This window comes from Phyllobates terribilis, unplaced genomic scaffold (assembly GCF_046119375.1).
Source record: "Phyllobates terribilis strain yellow unplaced genomic scaffold, ASM4611937v1 Scaffold_8__6_contigs__length_399053987, whole genome shotgun sequence".
NCBI classification, from domain to species: domain Eukaryota; kingdom Metazoa; phylum Chordata; class Amphibia; order Anura; family Dendrobatidae; genus Phyllobates; species Phyllobates terribilis.
Genome location: NW_027362768.1, coordinates 28,854,761 through 28,871,919, shown reverse-complemented (window position 1 = coordinate 28,871,919; position 17,159 = coordinate 28,854,761). Strand labels below are relative to the sequence as shown.

Genomic DNA, 17,159 nt, shown 5'->3' with positions numbered 1-17,159 from the left:
ACTTTATTTGAAATAACCACACAGACATTTTTAATCTTTTAAATGAAACACTACTTACCATTACGCCCATTCCTCTGAATCCCATGTCATCTGTAATAAAAAATAAAATAATAAACCAACCTCATCCTGAAGTAGGAAGAACAGACTCCATTTGTCCCGCGATGGGTCCAGCTCTGCTACATCTAGATGGGCTGGCTGCATAGTAGCTTGATGCGACTATCCAGCCTGCCATCATACAGAGACATTGAGGAGCGCATGTGTCAGCACGAGCGTGCTAAAATTTTTGTACTTGCGGTGCCGGCAAATGATGTCAGCGCATGCACGGTGAGAACTTCCCCACGCTCGCGCTGACGTCAATGAGGTGAACGGAGTTCATATGACATGAACCCCGCTCAACTTAATGACTGCACTGCAAGTCACTGAGGTGCGCCAGTATGCGCTCTTCAGTGTCTCTGCAGGACAGCAGGCTGGATAGTCGCATCAAGCTACTATGCAGCCTGCCATCTCTGGATGTAGCCGAGCTGGACCCGTCGTGGGACACATGGATTATGTTCTTTACGTCAGAGAGTGAGGATGAAGTCGATTTTATTATTTTATTTTTATTACAGGTGATAAATTGTCGGGTTTCAAGGAGATGGGTGCGTGAAAATTGGACGGCACTCACGTGGCTAGAGTGCCGTGTGATTTTTTAATTTTTTTTTCCCTCCTCGCATGCATTGGCGAGTCTCGTCCGAGATAAGTTTCAATACGCAGCATGCTGCAATTTTTTTTTCTCAGTCCGATTTCAGCTGAGAAAAAAATCGCAGATGAGATGTGCCTCATAGAATAACATTGGTCAGTGTAATCAGATTTTTTATCGGATTGCACTTTTCCGTTTTCCTCGTATATGAGTATGAGCCCTTAGGCCAGAGTCTGCAGGTGGGTGTAGTCTGCAGAAGAGGAATGCCTTACATTTCCAGCAAACAGGATGGGATTTATAGAAATCTCATGCCCATTGTATTTTTATTTTTTGTTTTTGTTTTTTAAATTCAGTGTAAACTGACCCGCGGTGCGTGTTTCAAATCCGCAACATGTCAATTTCTCTTGCGGGTACGCAGAGTTTTCTGTGTGGATTTTCCCCATTGACTTGCATTAGATGCAGAAAACCTGCAGTTAAAAAATTCTTATGCATTTTTTTTTAGTTTGTTTTCGCAGCAGAAATGCATCATAAAACGCATGTAATCCGCACCTATGTGTATCAATAAAGTTTTGTCAAACCCAAATACCAGGAAGTATCAAAAACAAAGCAGCTTTATTTAAAGCATGACGCAACAAAAAGAGACAAAAAACGCAGCGTCAAAAACGCATTAAAATCATTTGAAATATACTAGTTTTGTGCGCTTTGAAACCTCTATTTTAGAGGGAATTGTTTTGTTTGGTGGTGGGCTTTGGGTGGGTAGCGCTGTGCTCTTCTTTTTGGTTTTATATGTGTATATTGTTTTGGAAAATTCAATAAAAATTCAGATTCTAATTTAAAAAAAAATAAATAAATAAATTTAAATAATGGGTGCAGAAATTCTGCAGCTTCAAAAATTCACCAAAAACTCATCGTTCATAGGAACATAGCCTTAGTGTCAGCCTCCTGACAGCACCATACTTCACACATGGTTCCAATGTACTCAAATGAAGGCTAGAATAAAGAGAATTTTTGGTGAATACTGAAAATTAACTTTTTCACACTGCGTATTCAGCAGTGTGAGCAGCCTCATCTTACCTCAGCACTCCTGGTATCTCCAGTATCAGATCAGTTATATAGGGTGGACACTACAGCAGTGTGATCAGCCTCATCTTACCTCAGCACTCATGGTATCTCCAGGATCAGATCAGTTATATAGGGTGGACACTACAGCAGTGTGATCAGCCTCATCTTACCTCAGCACTCATGGTATCTCCAGGATCAGATCAGTTATATAGGGTGGACACTACAGCAGTGTGATCAGCCTCATCTTACCTCAGCACTCATGGTATCTCCAGGATCAGATCAGTTATATAGGGTGGACACTACAGCAGTGTGATCAGCCTCATCTTACCTCAGCACTCATGGTATCTCCAGTATCAGATCAGTTATATAGGGTGGACACTACAGCAGTGTGATCAGCCTCATCTTACCTCAGCACTCATGGTATCTCCAGGATCAGATCAGTTATATAGGGTGGACACTACAGCAGTGTGATCAGCCTCATCTTACCTCAGCACTCATGGTATCTCCAGGATCAGATCAGTTATATAGGGTGGACACTACAGCAGTGTGATCAGCCTCATCTTACCTCAGCACTCATGGTATCTCCTGTATCAGATCAGTTATATAGGGTGGACACTACAGCAGTGTGATCAGCCTCATCTTACCTCAGCACTCATGGTATCTCCAGGATCAGATCAGTTATATAGGGTGGACACTACAGCAGTGTGATCAGCCTCTTCTTACCTCAGCACTCATGGTATCTCCAGGATCAGATCAGTTATATAGGGTGGACACTACAGCAGTGTGATCAGCCTCTTCTTACCTCAGCACTCATGGTATCTCCAGGATCAGATCAGTTATATAGGGTGGACACTACAGCAGTGTGATCAGCCTCTTCTTACCTCAGCACTCATGGTATCTCCAGGATCAGATCAGTTATATAGGGTGGACACTACAGCAGTGTGATCAGCCTCATCTTACCTCAGCACTCATGGTATCTCCAGGATCAGATCAGTTGTATAGGGTGGACACTACAGCAGTGTGATCAGCCTCTTCTTACCTCAGCACTCATGGTATCTCCAGGATCAGATCAGTTATATAGGGTGGACACTACAGCAGTGTGATCAGCCTCTTCTTACCTCAGCACTCATGGTATCTCCAGGATCAGATCAGTTATATAGGGTGGACACTACAGCAGTGTGATCAGCCTCTTCTTACCTCAGCACTCATGGTATCTCCAGGATCAGATCAGTTATATAGGGTGGACACTACAGCAGTGTGATCAGCCTCTTCTTACCTCAGCACTCATGGTATCTCCAGGATCAGATCAGTTATATAGGGTGGACACTACAGCAGTGTGATCAGCCTCATCTTACCTCAGCACTCATGGTATCTCCAGGATCAGATCAGTTGTATAGGGTGGACACTACAGCAGTGTGATCAGCCTCTTCTTACCTCAGCACTCATGGTATCTCCAGGATCAGATCAGTTGTATAGGGTGGACACTACAGCAGTGTGATCAGCCTCTTCTTACCTCAGCACTCATGGTATCTCCAGGATCAGATCAGTTATATAGGGTGGACACTACAGCAGTGTGAGCAGCCTCTTCTTACCTCAGCACTCATGGTATCTCCAGGATCAGATCAGTTATATAGGGTGGACACTACAGCAGTGTGATCAGCCTCTTCTTACCTCAGCACTCATGGTATCTCCAGGATCAGATCAGTTATATAGGGTGGACACTACAGCAGTGTGATCAGCCTCATCTTACCTCAGCACTCATGGTATCTCCAGGATCAGATCAGTTGTATAGGGTGGACACTACAGCAGTGTGATCAGCCTCTTCTTACCTCAGCACTCATGGTATCTCCAGGATCAGATCAGTTGTATAGGGTGGACACTACAGCAGTGTGATCAGCCTCTTCTTACCTCAGCACTCATGGTATCTCCAGGATCAGATCAGTTATATAGGGTGGACACTACAGCAGTGTGAGCAGCCTCTTCTTACCTCAGCACTCATGTTCTCTGAAGTGTTGGATCAGAATATCCACTGTGAACACGTCTTCCTACACATGAAGTGATGGTATAAAGCTTCGTACTGCACATGCTCCGAGTCTCCTGTCCTATTAACATTCCTAGATTGGTTTCTGTCAGTGTAACAAGACATCTCCGATTTTATTGTGCTACAGTGACCACTTCTCTTGACAACAAGTGTGATTTACAAATTAAGGGTATTTAGGATTTTATTTAACATGACATTTTTGTAACTTTTCTTCTATTCCTGGAGAACCCCTCTTTAACCCCTTTCCAACCTTGACGTACATCCAAGGTCGTATCCCTTCACTCATCCCTGGAGCCCGCATGTTTTCAGGCACATAACAGCTCATCTGTACAGCTGTGATGTGCCCCTAACAGCCGCGGGTGAAATCGCAATCCACCTGCAGCTGTTAACATGTTAAGCGCTGCTGTCAAACTCTTGACAGCGGCATTTAACATGCACGTGCCGGAAGCACGTCACTAGCTGCACCCATCGGCGCCTGTGTCACCTGACCGTCGCCGATGGGTTGGCACGACAACTCTGGGTCTGCAGGAGACCCTTCTGGTTGTCATTGCCGGGATGCTATGAGCGCATAGCTGAAGCCCAGCTGTGTGTAGCTGAGGTGATCAGATGTTCGCAGCTTCTAGATTTAAGCAAGTGAAAAGTAAAAAAAACAAAAAAAAAATGTTTTTGAAAATAAAAAAAAAGTTCAAATCACGCCCCTTTCGCCCCATTCAAAATGAAGCAAAAAAAATAAAAATAATCAAAAATACACATATTTGGTATCGCAGCAGTCAGAATCACCCAATTTATCAATGTATAAAAATAATCGGATCGGTAAACTGCGTAACGAGAAAAAAAATCAAAACGCCAGAATTACGGTTTTATGGTCGCCGCAACATTGCAATGAAATGCAATAATGCACAATCAAAAGATTGTCTCTAGCCCCAAAAAACAATTGTGGAATTGCACTTTTTTTTGCAATTTCACTGCACTTTTTTTCCCCGTTTTCTAGTACACAACATGGTAAAGCCAATGGTATTGTTCAAAAGTACAACTCGTCCCAAAAAACAAGCCATCATACGGCCATATTGACCCATAAGTAAAAAACTTATGTGTCTGGCAAGAAGAGGAGCAAAAAATGGAAGTGGAAAAACCCAAGGTGGTAAAGGGGTTAAGATATTTTATAGTTTCAGCTGAGATGAGCAGCAGCCGGTCTTTATGTGAATTCTAATATACTATATTTATTTATTTTTACAGAGAAATTCCTAAACTTCTTAAAGAAATCTCTTCCAGTAAAAAAGAAACAGAAGGAAAGGTAATAAATATTGTGACTGTCCAGAACTGTATTAGGCTGAGTTCACACGATGCGTTTTTCATGCGTTTCCGCGGCGTTTTTGCAGTTGCGTAAACGCCGCGGAAACGCATGAAAAACGCATGGTAGAAGGGCAGCAATGTTCCCCAATGGAAATCCGCATGTGCTGTGCCCATGATGCGGATTTTTCCGCAGCGTAAACGCTGCGGTCAAAAATCCGCAGCATGTCAATTAATTTTGCGGAAACGCTGCTCTTTTGCCGCCATTGACTTGCATTAGACCGCATGGAATCCGCATCACTGTATATGTTGATGCGCTTTTCATGCGGTCTAATGTGCGGATGGTACCCGGGTGTGGAGGAGAGGACTCTCATCCAGACCCAGGTACCATTAAAAAAAAAAGAATAAAATAAAAAATATATATATTCTCACCTTCTGACGGCCCGCGCTGCGTCCTGCCGGCTTCCCGGGCACTTCGCGGTTGAATGAAGAAGGACCTTCGCTGACGTCAGAGTCATGTGACGGGTCACGTGACGCTGACGTCGGAAGGTCCTAAAGTCTTCACTGCCGGCAGCCGGGACCGATGAAGCAGAACACCGGGGGCCATCAGAGGGTAAAGTATAGATTTATTTTTTATTTTTTGACATTCACACACTATATAAATCCATGCCGGTTGCATGGATTTATATAGTGTGAAGTTGACAAGCACTTTCCAAGTGATGCTAAAATCGCTTGGGAAGCGCTTGTCAACCCGCATGCGGAAATGAAAGTGAAGACCGCTTCATTTCCGCATGTCCCTGGCAGGAAACCGCATGTACAATCCGCATGTACAATCCGCATGCTTTTTTTCCTGCCAGAGAGATGCAGAAACGCTCAGGAAAAAATCCTGAGCATTTCTGCATCGTGTGCACATACCCTTACAGTGTTTTACTTATGAAATATCAGGACTATTGATGTTCTGCTGTTTTATATTTGTTAAAACTTTCACCTACACTAACTTCTACTTGAGCCTTACTTTTTTGCACCCCTGTGTAATTTCTTCTGTCTTTAAATTCTTTTATACAGCTAAGCATCAGCAATTTATCCAGTTTGATGAAAAAAATGCCTCATATCCGAAAACAAATCGGCAAGGTAAGAAGCTAATTCTTTGCTTGGTACAGCTCTCATCTGCTTGTTGCTTTGGTGGTGGCAGCAGGTCGCTGAGGTTCTCCAGGTACATTATATGGCTAACAGTATGGGATTGTCATTTCTATGTGATTGTTTAAGATTCAATTACCGTATTTACTCGAGTATAAGCCGAGACAGCTAATTTTACCTAAAAAGAACTGGGAACACTTATTGACTTGAGTATAAGCCGAGGGTGGGAAATGCAGCAGCTACTGGTAAATTTCCCCAATCCAGGTATGCATGGCCCCCTCATCCCCAATCCTGGTATGCATGGCACCCCTCATCCCCAATCCTGGTATGCATGGTACCCTTCACCCTCCAATCCTGGTGTGCGTGGTACCCCTCACCCCCCAATCCTGGTATGCATGGTCCCCTCACCCCCCCCAATCCTGGTATGCATGGCACCCTCATCCCCAATCCTGGTATGCATGGCACCCCTCATCTCAATCCTGTTATGCATGGCCCCCTCATCCCAATCCTGGTATGCATGGCCCCCTCATCCCCAATCCAGGCATGCATGGCCCCCTCATCCCCAATCCTGGTATGCATGGCCTCCTCATCCCCAATCCAGGTATGCGTGGCCCCCTCATCCCCAACCCTGGTATGCGTGGTACCCCTCACCCCCCAATCCTGGTATGCATGGTCCCCTCACCCCCCCCCAATCCTGGTATGCATGGTCCCCTCACCCCCCCCCCCCAATCCTGGTATGCATGGTCCCCTCACCCCCCCCAAATCCTGGTATGCATGGCACCCCTCATCCCAATCCTGGTATGCATGGCACCCTTCATCCCAATCCTGGTATGCATGGCACCCCTCATCCCAATCCTGGTATGCATGGCACCCCTCATCCCCAATCCTGGTATGCATGGCACCCCTCATCCCCAATCCTGGTATGCATGGCACCCCTCATCTCCAATCCTGGTATGCATGGCACCCCTCATCTCCAATCCTGGTATGCATGGCACCCCTCATCTCCAATCCTGGTATGCATGGCACCCCTCATCTCCAATCCTGGTATGCATGGCACCCCTCATCTCCAATCCTGGTATGCATGGCCCCCTCATCCCAATCCTGGTATGCATGGCCCCCTCATCCCCAATCCAGGCATGCATGGCCCCCTCATCCCCAATCCTGGTATGCATGGCCTCCTCATCCCCAATCCAGGTATGCGTGGCCCCCTCATCCCCAACCCTGGTATGCGTGGTACCCCTCACCCCCCAATCCTGGTATGCATGGTCCCCTCACCCCCCCCCCAATCCTGGTATGCATGGTCCCCTCACCCCCCCCCCCCCAATCCTGGTATGCATGGTCCCCTCACCCCCCCCAAATCCTGGTATGCATGGCACCCCTCATCCCAATCCTGGTATGCATGGCACCCTTCATCCCAATCCTGGTATGCATGGCACCCCTCATCCCAATCCTGGTATGCATGGCACCCCTCATCCCCAATCCTGGTATGCATGGCACCCCTCATCCCCAATCCTGGTATGCATGGCACCCCTCATCTCCAATCCTGGTATGCATGGCACCCCTCATCTCCAATCCTGGTATGCATGGCACCCCTCATCTCCAATCCTGGTATGCATGGCACCCCTCATCTCCAATCCTGGTATGCATGGCACCCCTCATCTCCAATCCTGGTATGCATGGCACCCCTCATCTCCAATCCTGGTATGCATGGCACCCCTCATCTCCAATCCTGGTATGCATGGCACCCCTCATCTCTAATCCTGGTATGCATGGCACCCCTCATCTCCAATCCTGGTATGCATGGCACCCCATCACTGCATGCATGAAAAAAATAAACACTCCTACTCACCTTCCTTCCCTCTGCTCCAGTGCTGCTTCCTGTCTGCCAGCAGCTGATCTCAGCATCTGAGCAGCGCATGACGTCACTGTCATGCGCCCCCTGACGCCGATGTGAGCTGTGGGGATATTCACTCTTCTCCACTCCGGGACTATGGGCGTGGACAGGAGTGAATAGTCATTCTCCTTAACAGCGCACACAGCAGCGGCCGCACTCCTGCTGCTGCTCAGCGATCCTGTGTGCCCGCTACTAAAGAGAACGAATATTCACTCTTCCCACGCCCATGGGAGTGGAGAAGAGTGAATATTCATTTTCTTTAGCAGGGGGCATATGTGGTATCCGAGTATAAACCGAGGGGGTTTTTTTTCAGCGGAAAAAAATTAGCTGAAAAAGTCTGCTTATACTCGAGTATATACGGTATGTTATATGTTCCATTATGAAGTGCGTTATACTGTGAAAGGTGTGTATCAGTGTCTTCTGAAGGGAAGGGCTGTTCAATATTCATGTATTTTCCAGACCATACATTTTATCATATGGATTGATCTGTAGTAAGGGATTTAGGTTGTATAGGTTTATTGTAACTGCTCCCATTGCCTGCCTTTGTGCATTTTTTTGCACTTTTTAATTATTTTTAGGTTAAATAAAAAAAACAGTTATATTCTGTTTTGTGTAAGCATCTTTTTCTTTGCCAAATCTCGTAGCGTGTAAAGATCACCTATTCTCAGTTGAATCAGTCACTATAGAGTTTCAGACAGAACATGTGCAGGTATCACACCCAGGGGCTGTGTCCAGCTCCTTGACATGTGGTTTCATGGTCATACGGCTACAGGAAAACCTAAGATCATCATGCACACAATGCAAAGCATTGGCTGGAGTGGTGTAAAGCTGACGGACACTGGACAATGGAGTAGTGTAAATGTATTTCCTGGAGTGAAGAATCGCATCTCACTCTCTGGCGCTATGATGTATGGATCTGGGTTTGGTTTAATCCCAATGAGAGCTACATATTGGAAAACTTAGTGCCTTCTGTAAGAGACTAAAGGCTACCATAGACATTAGATTAATGTTGGCCGAACACCCTAATTGGTGTGCCACATGCTGCTCTGATAAAACAGTGATTTATCACTGAGAGGACAAGAAAACCTGCAGCAATGTATCCCTAGATATTCTTGAGCTCTTATATTGCTCCTGCCACTGATTTAGTATATTTCTGCCTATGAACAGTGTACACAGACAGCAGTCAATCAATGATGTGTGGGATTATACACAGCCCATCATGGAGAGAACTGCAGCAGATAAACAGGGATTATACAGGTGCATCTCACTAAATTAGAATATCATTAAAAAGTTAATTCATTTCAGTTCTTCAATACAAAAAGTGAAACTCGTATATTATATAGAGTCATTACAAACAGAGTGATCTATTTCAAGTGTTTATTTCTGTTTAAGTTGATGATTATGGCTTACAGCCAATGAAAACACAAAAGTCATTATCTCAGTAAATTAGAATACTTTATAACAAAAAAACACCTGCAAAGGCTTCCTACGTGTTTAAAAAGGCCCCTTAGTATGTTACAGTAGGCTCCACAATCATGGGGAAGACTGCTGACTTGACAGATGTCCAGAAGGCAGTCATTGACACACTCCACAAGGTCCCAGAGTCTGGAGGAAGAGTGGAGAGGCCACAATCCAAGCTGCTTGAGGTCTAGTGTGAAGTTTCCACAATCAGTGATGGTTTGGGGAGCCATGTCATCTGCTGGTGTAGGTCCACTGTGTTTTATCAAGACCAAAGTCAGCGCAGCCGTCTACCAGGAAACTTTAGAGCACTTCATGCTTCCCTCTGCCGACAAGCTTTTTGGAGATAGAAATTTCATTCTCCAGCAGGACTTGGCACCTGTCCACACTGCCAAAAGTACCAATACCTGGTGTAAAAACAACAGTATCACTGTGCTTGATTGGCCAGAAAACTCGCCTGACCTTAACCGCATAGAGAATCTATGGGGTATTGTCAAGAGGAAGATGAGACACCAGACCCAACAATGCAGACGAGCTGAAGGCTGCTATCAAAGCAACCTGGGCTTCCATAACACCTCAGCAGTGCCACAGGCTGATCGCCTCCATGCCACGCTGCATTGATGCAGTAATTGATGCAGAAGGAACCTCGACCAAGTATTGAGAGCATTTACTGAACATACATTTCAGTAGGCCAACATTTCTGATTTTAAAAAACATTTTTCAGGCTGTTGTTATAAAGTATTCTAATTTACTGAGATAATGACTTTTGTGTTTTCATTGGCTGTAAGCCATAATCATCAACATTAACAGAAATAAACACTTGAAATAGATCACTCTGTTTGTAATGACGCTATATAATATATGAGTTTCACTTTTTGTATTGAAGAACTGAAATAAATTAACTTTTTGATGATATTCTAATTTTGTGAGATGCACCTGTATAAAATGTACAGTATAACAAGGAGCCCAGTAAGTAATACATCGCTAGAATCAGTGTCTCCTTTCCTATATTATGCTGATCTCCGATAGGGCAGCTAAAACCTGGTAGCATGATATAGCTGATACTTTTAGACATACAGTTATATGAAAAAGTTTGGGCACCCCTATTAATCTTAAGCTTAATGTTTTATAAAAATTGGTGTTTTTGCAACAGCTATTTCAGTTTGATATATGTAATAACTGTTGGACACAGTAATGTTTCTGCCTTGAAATGAGGTTTATTGTACTAACAGAAAATGTGCAATCTGCATTCAAACAACATTTGACAGGTGCATAAGTATGGGCACCTCACCAGAAAAGTGACATTAATATTTAGTAGATCCTCCTTTTGCAAAAATAACAGCCTGTAGTCGCTTCCTGTAGCTTTTAATGAGTTCCTGGATCCTGGATGAAGGTATTTTTGACCATTCCTCTTTACATAACAATTCCAGTTCAGTTAAGTTTGATGGTCGCCGAGCATGGACAGCCCTCTTCAAATGATCCCACAGATGTTCAATGATATTCAGGACTGGGGACTGGGATGGCCATTCCAGAACATTGTAATTGTTCCTCTGCATGAATGCCTGAGTAGATTTGGAGCGGTGTTTTTGATCATTGTCTTGCTGAAAGATCCATCCCCTGCATAACTTCAACTTTGTCACTGATTCTTGAACATTATTGTCAAGAATCTGCTGATACTGAGTGGAATCCATGCGTCCCTCAACTTTAACAAGATTCCCGGTGCCGGCATTGGCCACACAGCCCCAAAGCATGATGGAACCTCCACCAAATTTTACTGTGGGTAGCAAGTGTTTTTCTTGGAATGCTGTGTTTTTTTGCCGCCATGCATATAACGCCTTTTTGTATGACCAAACAACTCAATCTTGGTTTCATCAGTCCACAGGACCTTCTTCCAAAAAGAAATTGGCTTCTCCAAATGTGCTTTTGCATACCTCAGCCGACTCTGTTTGTGGCGTGCTTGCAGAAACGGCTTCTTTCGCATCACTCTCCCATACAGCTTCTCCTTGTGCAAAGTGCGTTGTATAGTTGACTGATGCACAGTGACACCATCTGCAGCAAGTTGATGCTGCAGCTCTCTGGAGGTGGTCTGAGGATTGTCCTTGACTGATCTCACCATTCTTCTTCTCTGCCTTTCTGATGTTTTTCTTGGCCTGCCACTTCTGGCCTTAACAAGAACTGTCCATGTGTTCTTCCATTTCCTTACTATGTTCCTCACAGTGGAAACTGACAGGTTAAAACTCTGAGACAGCTTTTTGTATCCTTCCCCTGAACAACTATGTTGAATAATCTTTGTTTTCAGATCATTTGACAGTTGTTTTGAGGAGCCCATGATGCCACTCTTCAGAGGAGATTCAAACAGGAGAACAACTTGCAAGTGGCCACTTTAAGTAGCTTTTCTCATGATTGCATACACCTGGCTATGAAGTTCAAAGCTCAATGAGGTTACAAAACCAAAAAAAGTGCTTTTAAGTCAGTAAAAAGTAGGTAGGAGTATTTAAAACAAGAAAATGATAAGGGTGCCCATACTTATGCACCTGTCAAATTTTGTTTGAATGCAGATTGCACATTATCTGTTAGTACAATAAACCTCATTTCAAGGCAGAAACATTACTGTGTCCTACAGTTATTACATATATCAAACTGAAATAGCTGTTGCAAAAACACCAATTTTTATAAAACATTAAGCTTAAGATTAATAGGGGTGCCCAAACTTTTTCATATGACTGTAATATTGCATTTGCATCAGAATTCTGGTATAGTTTATGCTATAAATACCTATCTTCATGCTGGTGTTGATGAAGGGGGCGTGCTGGAGTCAGATACTTCTTTATGAATCAGAAGCGTCAGACAAGCGGTGTACACCTATGTGTGCGCCTCACCACAAATCTTACTCCAGCCCCAGCTGGCGTAAGATTTGTGGCTTAGTGAACGCCTCCACTAGTCATGAATTTGACTTGCTGTGGTAGCTGTGCCCTCGTCCTGCCCCAGCTCTACCCATTTCAACACCAAAAGTCGCAAAACTTGACGTTGCACCCACATTTTGCGACTTTTCAAAGCTTTTTACACCAGAATTTTGGTGTAAATGCTTCGCTGAATCGGGCCCGAAGTTTGCACCGTCTAGGAATTGGAATGGGACAGATTTATCAATACTGTCTGTGTTTTAGAAAACAGTTCTGTACTGAAGCATTCTCAAGTATTTTGCTGCTGATTTCAGAAGTAGTAATTGTTAGTAGATGACTTGGACTGTGCCCTTTTTTCATTTTGTTTTGTTTTCCAGCAAGCATTACATCTTAGTCTTGCAGAGGATTGTATGAAGAAGTTCAGAGGAAACTTGGAGAAGCTTTGCAAAGTTGAACAAGTAAGCAAAACGTTAGTGTATGTGATGCTGACCGAATCACATGTGCAGCTTACCTAACACCTTACACTGCACTGTACATTTAAGGGTGTAAAATGAGAGGAATGTAGATATGCCTGAGATGTAATCTACAGCTGACGACAACATGCCGCAACACTTAGAATGTCTACCACAAAAACACTATTTCTCGTGGTGCCATCTTTCTGACTATTTGACATTGCAGCCGGAAGTGTAACAGACACCTCAATCCATTGCAATGTGCTCTTTAGGCCCTGCCTCAGAATAATACATTGCAGTACAAGAGTATGTCATGATATTGCACTACAAATAAATAAAAATAATACATTTTAAATCTAGTAAAGTTTATTAAAAAAAAATAAAAAAAAAAGTGCTGTCGCTGCAAAAAAAAGGTTATAACTCTCAAAATGTGGTGATGCAGGACCCTTTTTTTTATGTGCTTTAACCCCAATATGTGTATGGGCATAACTGTATGTCTTGCGTTGTGGTCTCCAAGTGTTGATGCTATATATGCCGGGTGTGCTACATAGCCAGCATCCATCTCTAAAAGCAATGGCTACAGCTGAGCTTCAATTGTTGCTCTTAACCATTTAGATGCTGCTGTCACTCTCTGGCAGTCCTAGCCGGTGCACTCACACTTGCTCCCATCAACGTTGCTTAGTAAAGGTGGAAATCTGTCTGCTTATGATGAAGTAATGCAAAACTAGATTACTTGAATTGGTTGTTCTTTGCTGTATTGTCTCCTATAAGTATTGTGTGCTGGTTTATAGTATGCTGCGAATTCATGCTGGAACTATATTTTTAGGATCTTGCACTGGGGACAGATGTAGACGGGCAGAAGGTGAGGGAACACATGCGTGTCCTGCTGCCAGTATTGCTAAATAAGGACTTGGACAATTATGATAAAATCAGGGCCATTCTTCTGTACATCTTTGTAGAAAATGGTAAGTGAAAGTGTGGGTCACTCAATGAATGTGATCTGTCTGTCATAAGTAGCTCAGAGATTCAGAAAAGGCAAAGCTAAAGCTCAGAGGGAGGCCCAGGACACCACACTGCAGCGGCAGGGTCTTTGCTTTATTGGTTGGTGGGTTTCGGGTTCATAGACTCCCACTGATACAAGCGCTGTCTTTGACATTACTAAAGGTAGCTCAGCTGTCCAGTTTGTAAGGGTCACACAGATGTGAAGACATTGGATGTACTGCTGTAATGCATAGGTGTAAATTAGAATGCGAAGGGATATCCCAATCTCAGTCATTCATTGCATATCCACAAGATACGGCACAAATGCAGCGGCCACTTCTGGGACCAAACTAAAGCTGCATTTACACTGACAGATATTTGTGAATGCATGTTCTTGAGAACACTCTTTTCACGATATCTTCCAGTGTAAACAGGCTGATGACCACAAGATGAGCAAGCAAAATGCCCATTCATCAGCTGAAATGATCTATTGCACAGGGCAAAACATCACAGTTCTCAGCGGTGCATCGTTCTGTGTAAACAGGTCTCTTCGCTGAGAACCATGGCTGCCTATGTTCACTGAGCGATATATTACTGATGGCTCAGGGCACAGTGTTTAATGCCATCTGCCTTTGTAAACAGGCTATTAAATGACTGCCAATTGGTAAAGAGGTTTGCCAATCTGCAGTTGCTTGATGCCACCAATCAATGTATGTAAACGGACCCTTATTTGGAGAACTGTGACCCTTGTTTAGACACTTGGCCTCCGCACTCTCTGTACATTCTGTCAGGTCTCTATAAAACTCCATGTGAGTTGCAGAATGAGACATTTTATCTACAATAATATATACCATACAATATTTATGTCTGGGACACCTGGTGATCCAAGTCACTGCAGTTATTTTATTGTTTTTATGAGGCTTTAAATCCGGTATTAAGTAAAATATCCCATGTTTCATTTGTCTTTTTTTGGGAGTGTGGGGGGGGTTTTGTTCTTTTGTTTACTAAATTTTTTCTCCATCTAAAGGAACAACTCAGGAGAACTTAGACCGACTCATTCAACATGCCAAGATTGAGAGCGATGGCGATGTACTGAAAAACTGGAAATATATTGGAGTGCCAATAGTCCCCAAGGTAAGAGATTAGTGTGGTAACTCCAATAACTACTCTGCTTTGTTACTCAATAGAGAATAACAGCAGATGACATCCAAAGCTGCAGCTTGTGCTCGGTAATGACAGCTGTACTCTTTGTATCTGTCCTTATATTAGTCGAGCAACCTATTTGTCTTCCATGAACTAATGTAACTCCCACATGATTAGTAATGCCAGTAATTCAGAGATGAAGCCTCATATGCCACAGTTAAATGACCATCTCTATCTGTGCATCCGAAAAACGAATTGATGGAAGCCAACTTGTTTCATGTGCCATCTGTTTTTAATGGGGCCTCATACACTTAAAGGGGTTGTGCCACCATAAAGAGTACATTTAACCAAGCAGAAAAGGTGGAAATAAATGGTTTTGTAATTTACATTTATTAAAAATTATTCTCCATTCAATAAATACCGAGCTTTTATCTTCTGAAGTATGCTCCCTGGCTTTACTCCATTCCATCCTCCCAGTGGCAATCAGCTGGCTGAGTTTGCGCAGTTCCTTGTCATCATAAGAGGTTTGACTCTCCCCAACTCACCACCCCCAGTGTGCACAACATATTCTCCCTCACAGGTTTGACAGCGCAGGGAGCCGATTCCTGAAAGCATGGAAGCATGTCAGCCTCCCCCTACCCCCTGACCTCTGGGTGAGATCGTTCTGCTTCAGGGTATGTGCGCACTTTCAGGATTTGATTGCAGAAATTTCTGCAAGGTTTCTGCATCTCTTGGCAGCAAAAACACATTTTGATGCATTTACAGCAATGAATGCTTTTTGGACCTAAATAAAGATATTTGAAAAATGACACATGGAACATCGCTTTAACCCTTGAATTGCTGTCGGATCTGGGGTGAGTATATTGGTTAATTTAAATGTTTAATGTGTCTGTTGTATTTCAAATAAAGTGTTTTACACTCAGTGTTATACTCTTTACTTTCAGGTTTGTTTAGTAATGAGGGTGTCTGGATGATACCTCTTCATCACTAAACAAAGGGCTTGGTGTCAGGGACACCTAATCCCATAAACCCTAATCCCATTAACCCTAATTCCCATTCGTGTAATTTGTGGGGCAGCTGAGAGCTTCTATTTCTAGTCTAGGAAGGGGAAATTATGCCAACATGTTCCCTGGCTATTAATAACAGCTCACAGCTGTTTGGTTAGCCGCTAAATCTCCGCGATCAACTAGCAGTGCTTTGGACGCAGCATATTTTCGCTGCTTCCAAAACGCTGTGTTCTAATGCCGCACTTGTTTTATCAGTACATGTGGATCCACCGCATAGAATGACATTTCAGTCAATCAAAATCTACAGAAATTGACATGCTACGGGTGAGTTTGAGTATGTGCCCATGATCAGGAAATACTGCAGGTTTGACACTGCGGGTTTATGCAGCGTCAAACCTTCAGCGGCCAGATGTTACAGCATAGTGGATGAGATTTCTAGAAATCCCATGTCCACTATGCATCCATTTGAGGCTGCGGATCACCCGCAGACACTGACATGCGGCACGTCTTTAAGGACCGCAGCATGTCAAATTTACTTGCAGAGTCGCTAGTGTCCGCAACACAAATTTGACCACTAGAATATATTGAATGCGGTAAATCCACATGCTGCTACGTCCGGATCGTGGGCACATAGCCTAAAATTTTAAAAAATGGCCTGGGCTCCCGCGTCATTTTCAGAAATAGAGGGAAAGCCAACCACTGGGGGTTGATATTAGTAGCCGGGGAAAGGGCCATTAGCCAAAAAAGTTCCCTGGCTATTAATAATAGCCCACAGCTGTTTGCTTAGCCTTTACTGGGTAGATTACAGGGGACCCCAGAAAAAAATTGATGTAGGGTCCCCCTGTAAAATCTAACCAGCAAAGGCTATGTAGACAGCTGTTGGCTGATATTAATAGCCAGAGAAGGGGCCATAGATCTTGGCCCCTTCAAGGGGCAGATAATATGAGCCCTCAGCGGCCCTAGAACTGGTGCATCCATAAGATACGCCAATTCTGGCGCTTAGCCTCCGCTCTTCCCTCTTGCCTTGGTGCGGTGGCAAGAGGGGTAATAGGGTTGGGGTTCATGTCAGCCTTGTATTTGCAGCTGACATGAAGTCCAGGTTAGTAATGGAAGGC

General features: G+C 43.9%; 1 protein-coding gene across 2 annotated transcripts in view; it reads left to right on the top strand.

The window, feature by feature from the left end:
- The window catches only part of STXBP3 (syntaxin binding protein 3), a 96,802-nt gene that overhangs the window by 57,214 nt on the left and 22,429 nt on the right, over window positions 1-17,159 (top strand). For both annotated transcript variants that reach the window (XM_073642911.1, XM_073642912.1), the window contains 5 exons: window positions 5,019-5,076; window positions 6,138-6,203; window positions 12,839-12,919; window positions 13,740-13,878; window positions 14,922-15,028. In XM_073642911.1, coding sequence (XP_073499012.1) covers window positions 5,019-5,076; window positions 6,138-6,203; window positions 12,839-12,919; window positions 13,740-13,878; window positions 14,922-15,028 — 451 coding nt within the window. The remainder of the gene's footprint in view (window positions 1-5,018; window positions 5,077-6,137; window positions 6,204-12,838; window positions 12,920-13,739; window positions 13,879-14,921; window positions 15,029-17,159) is intronic.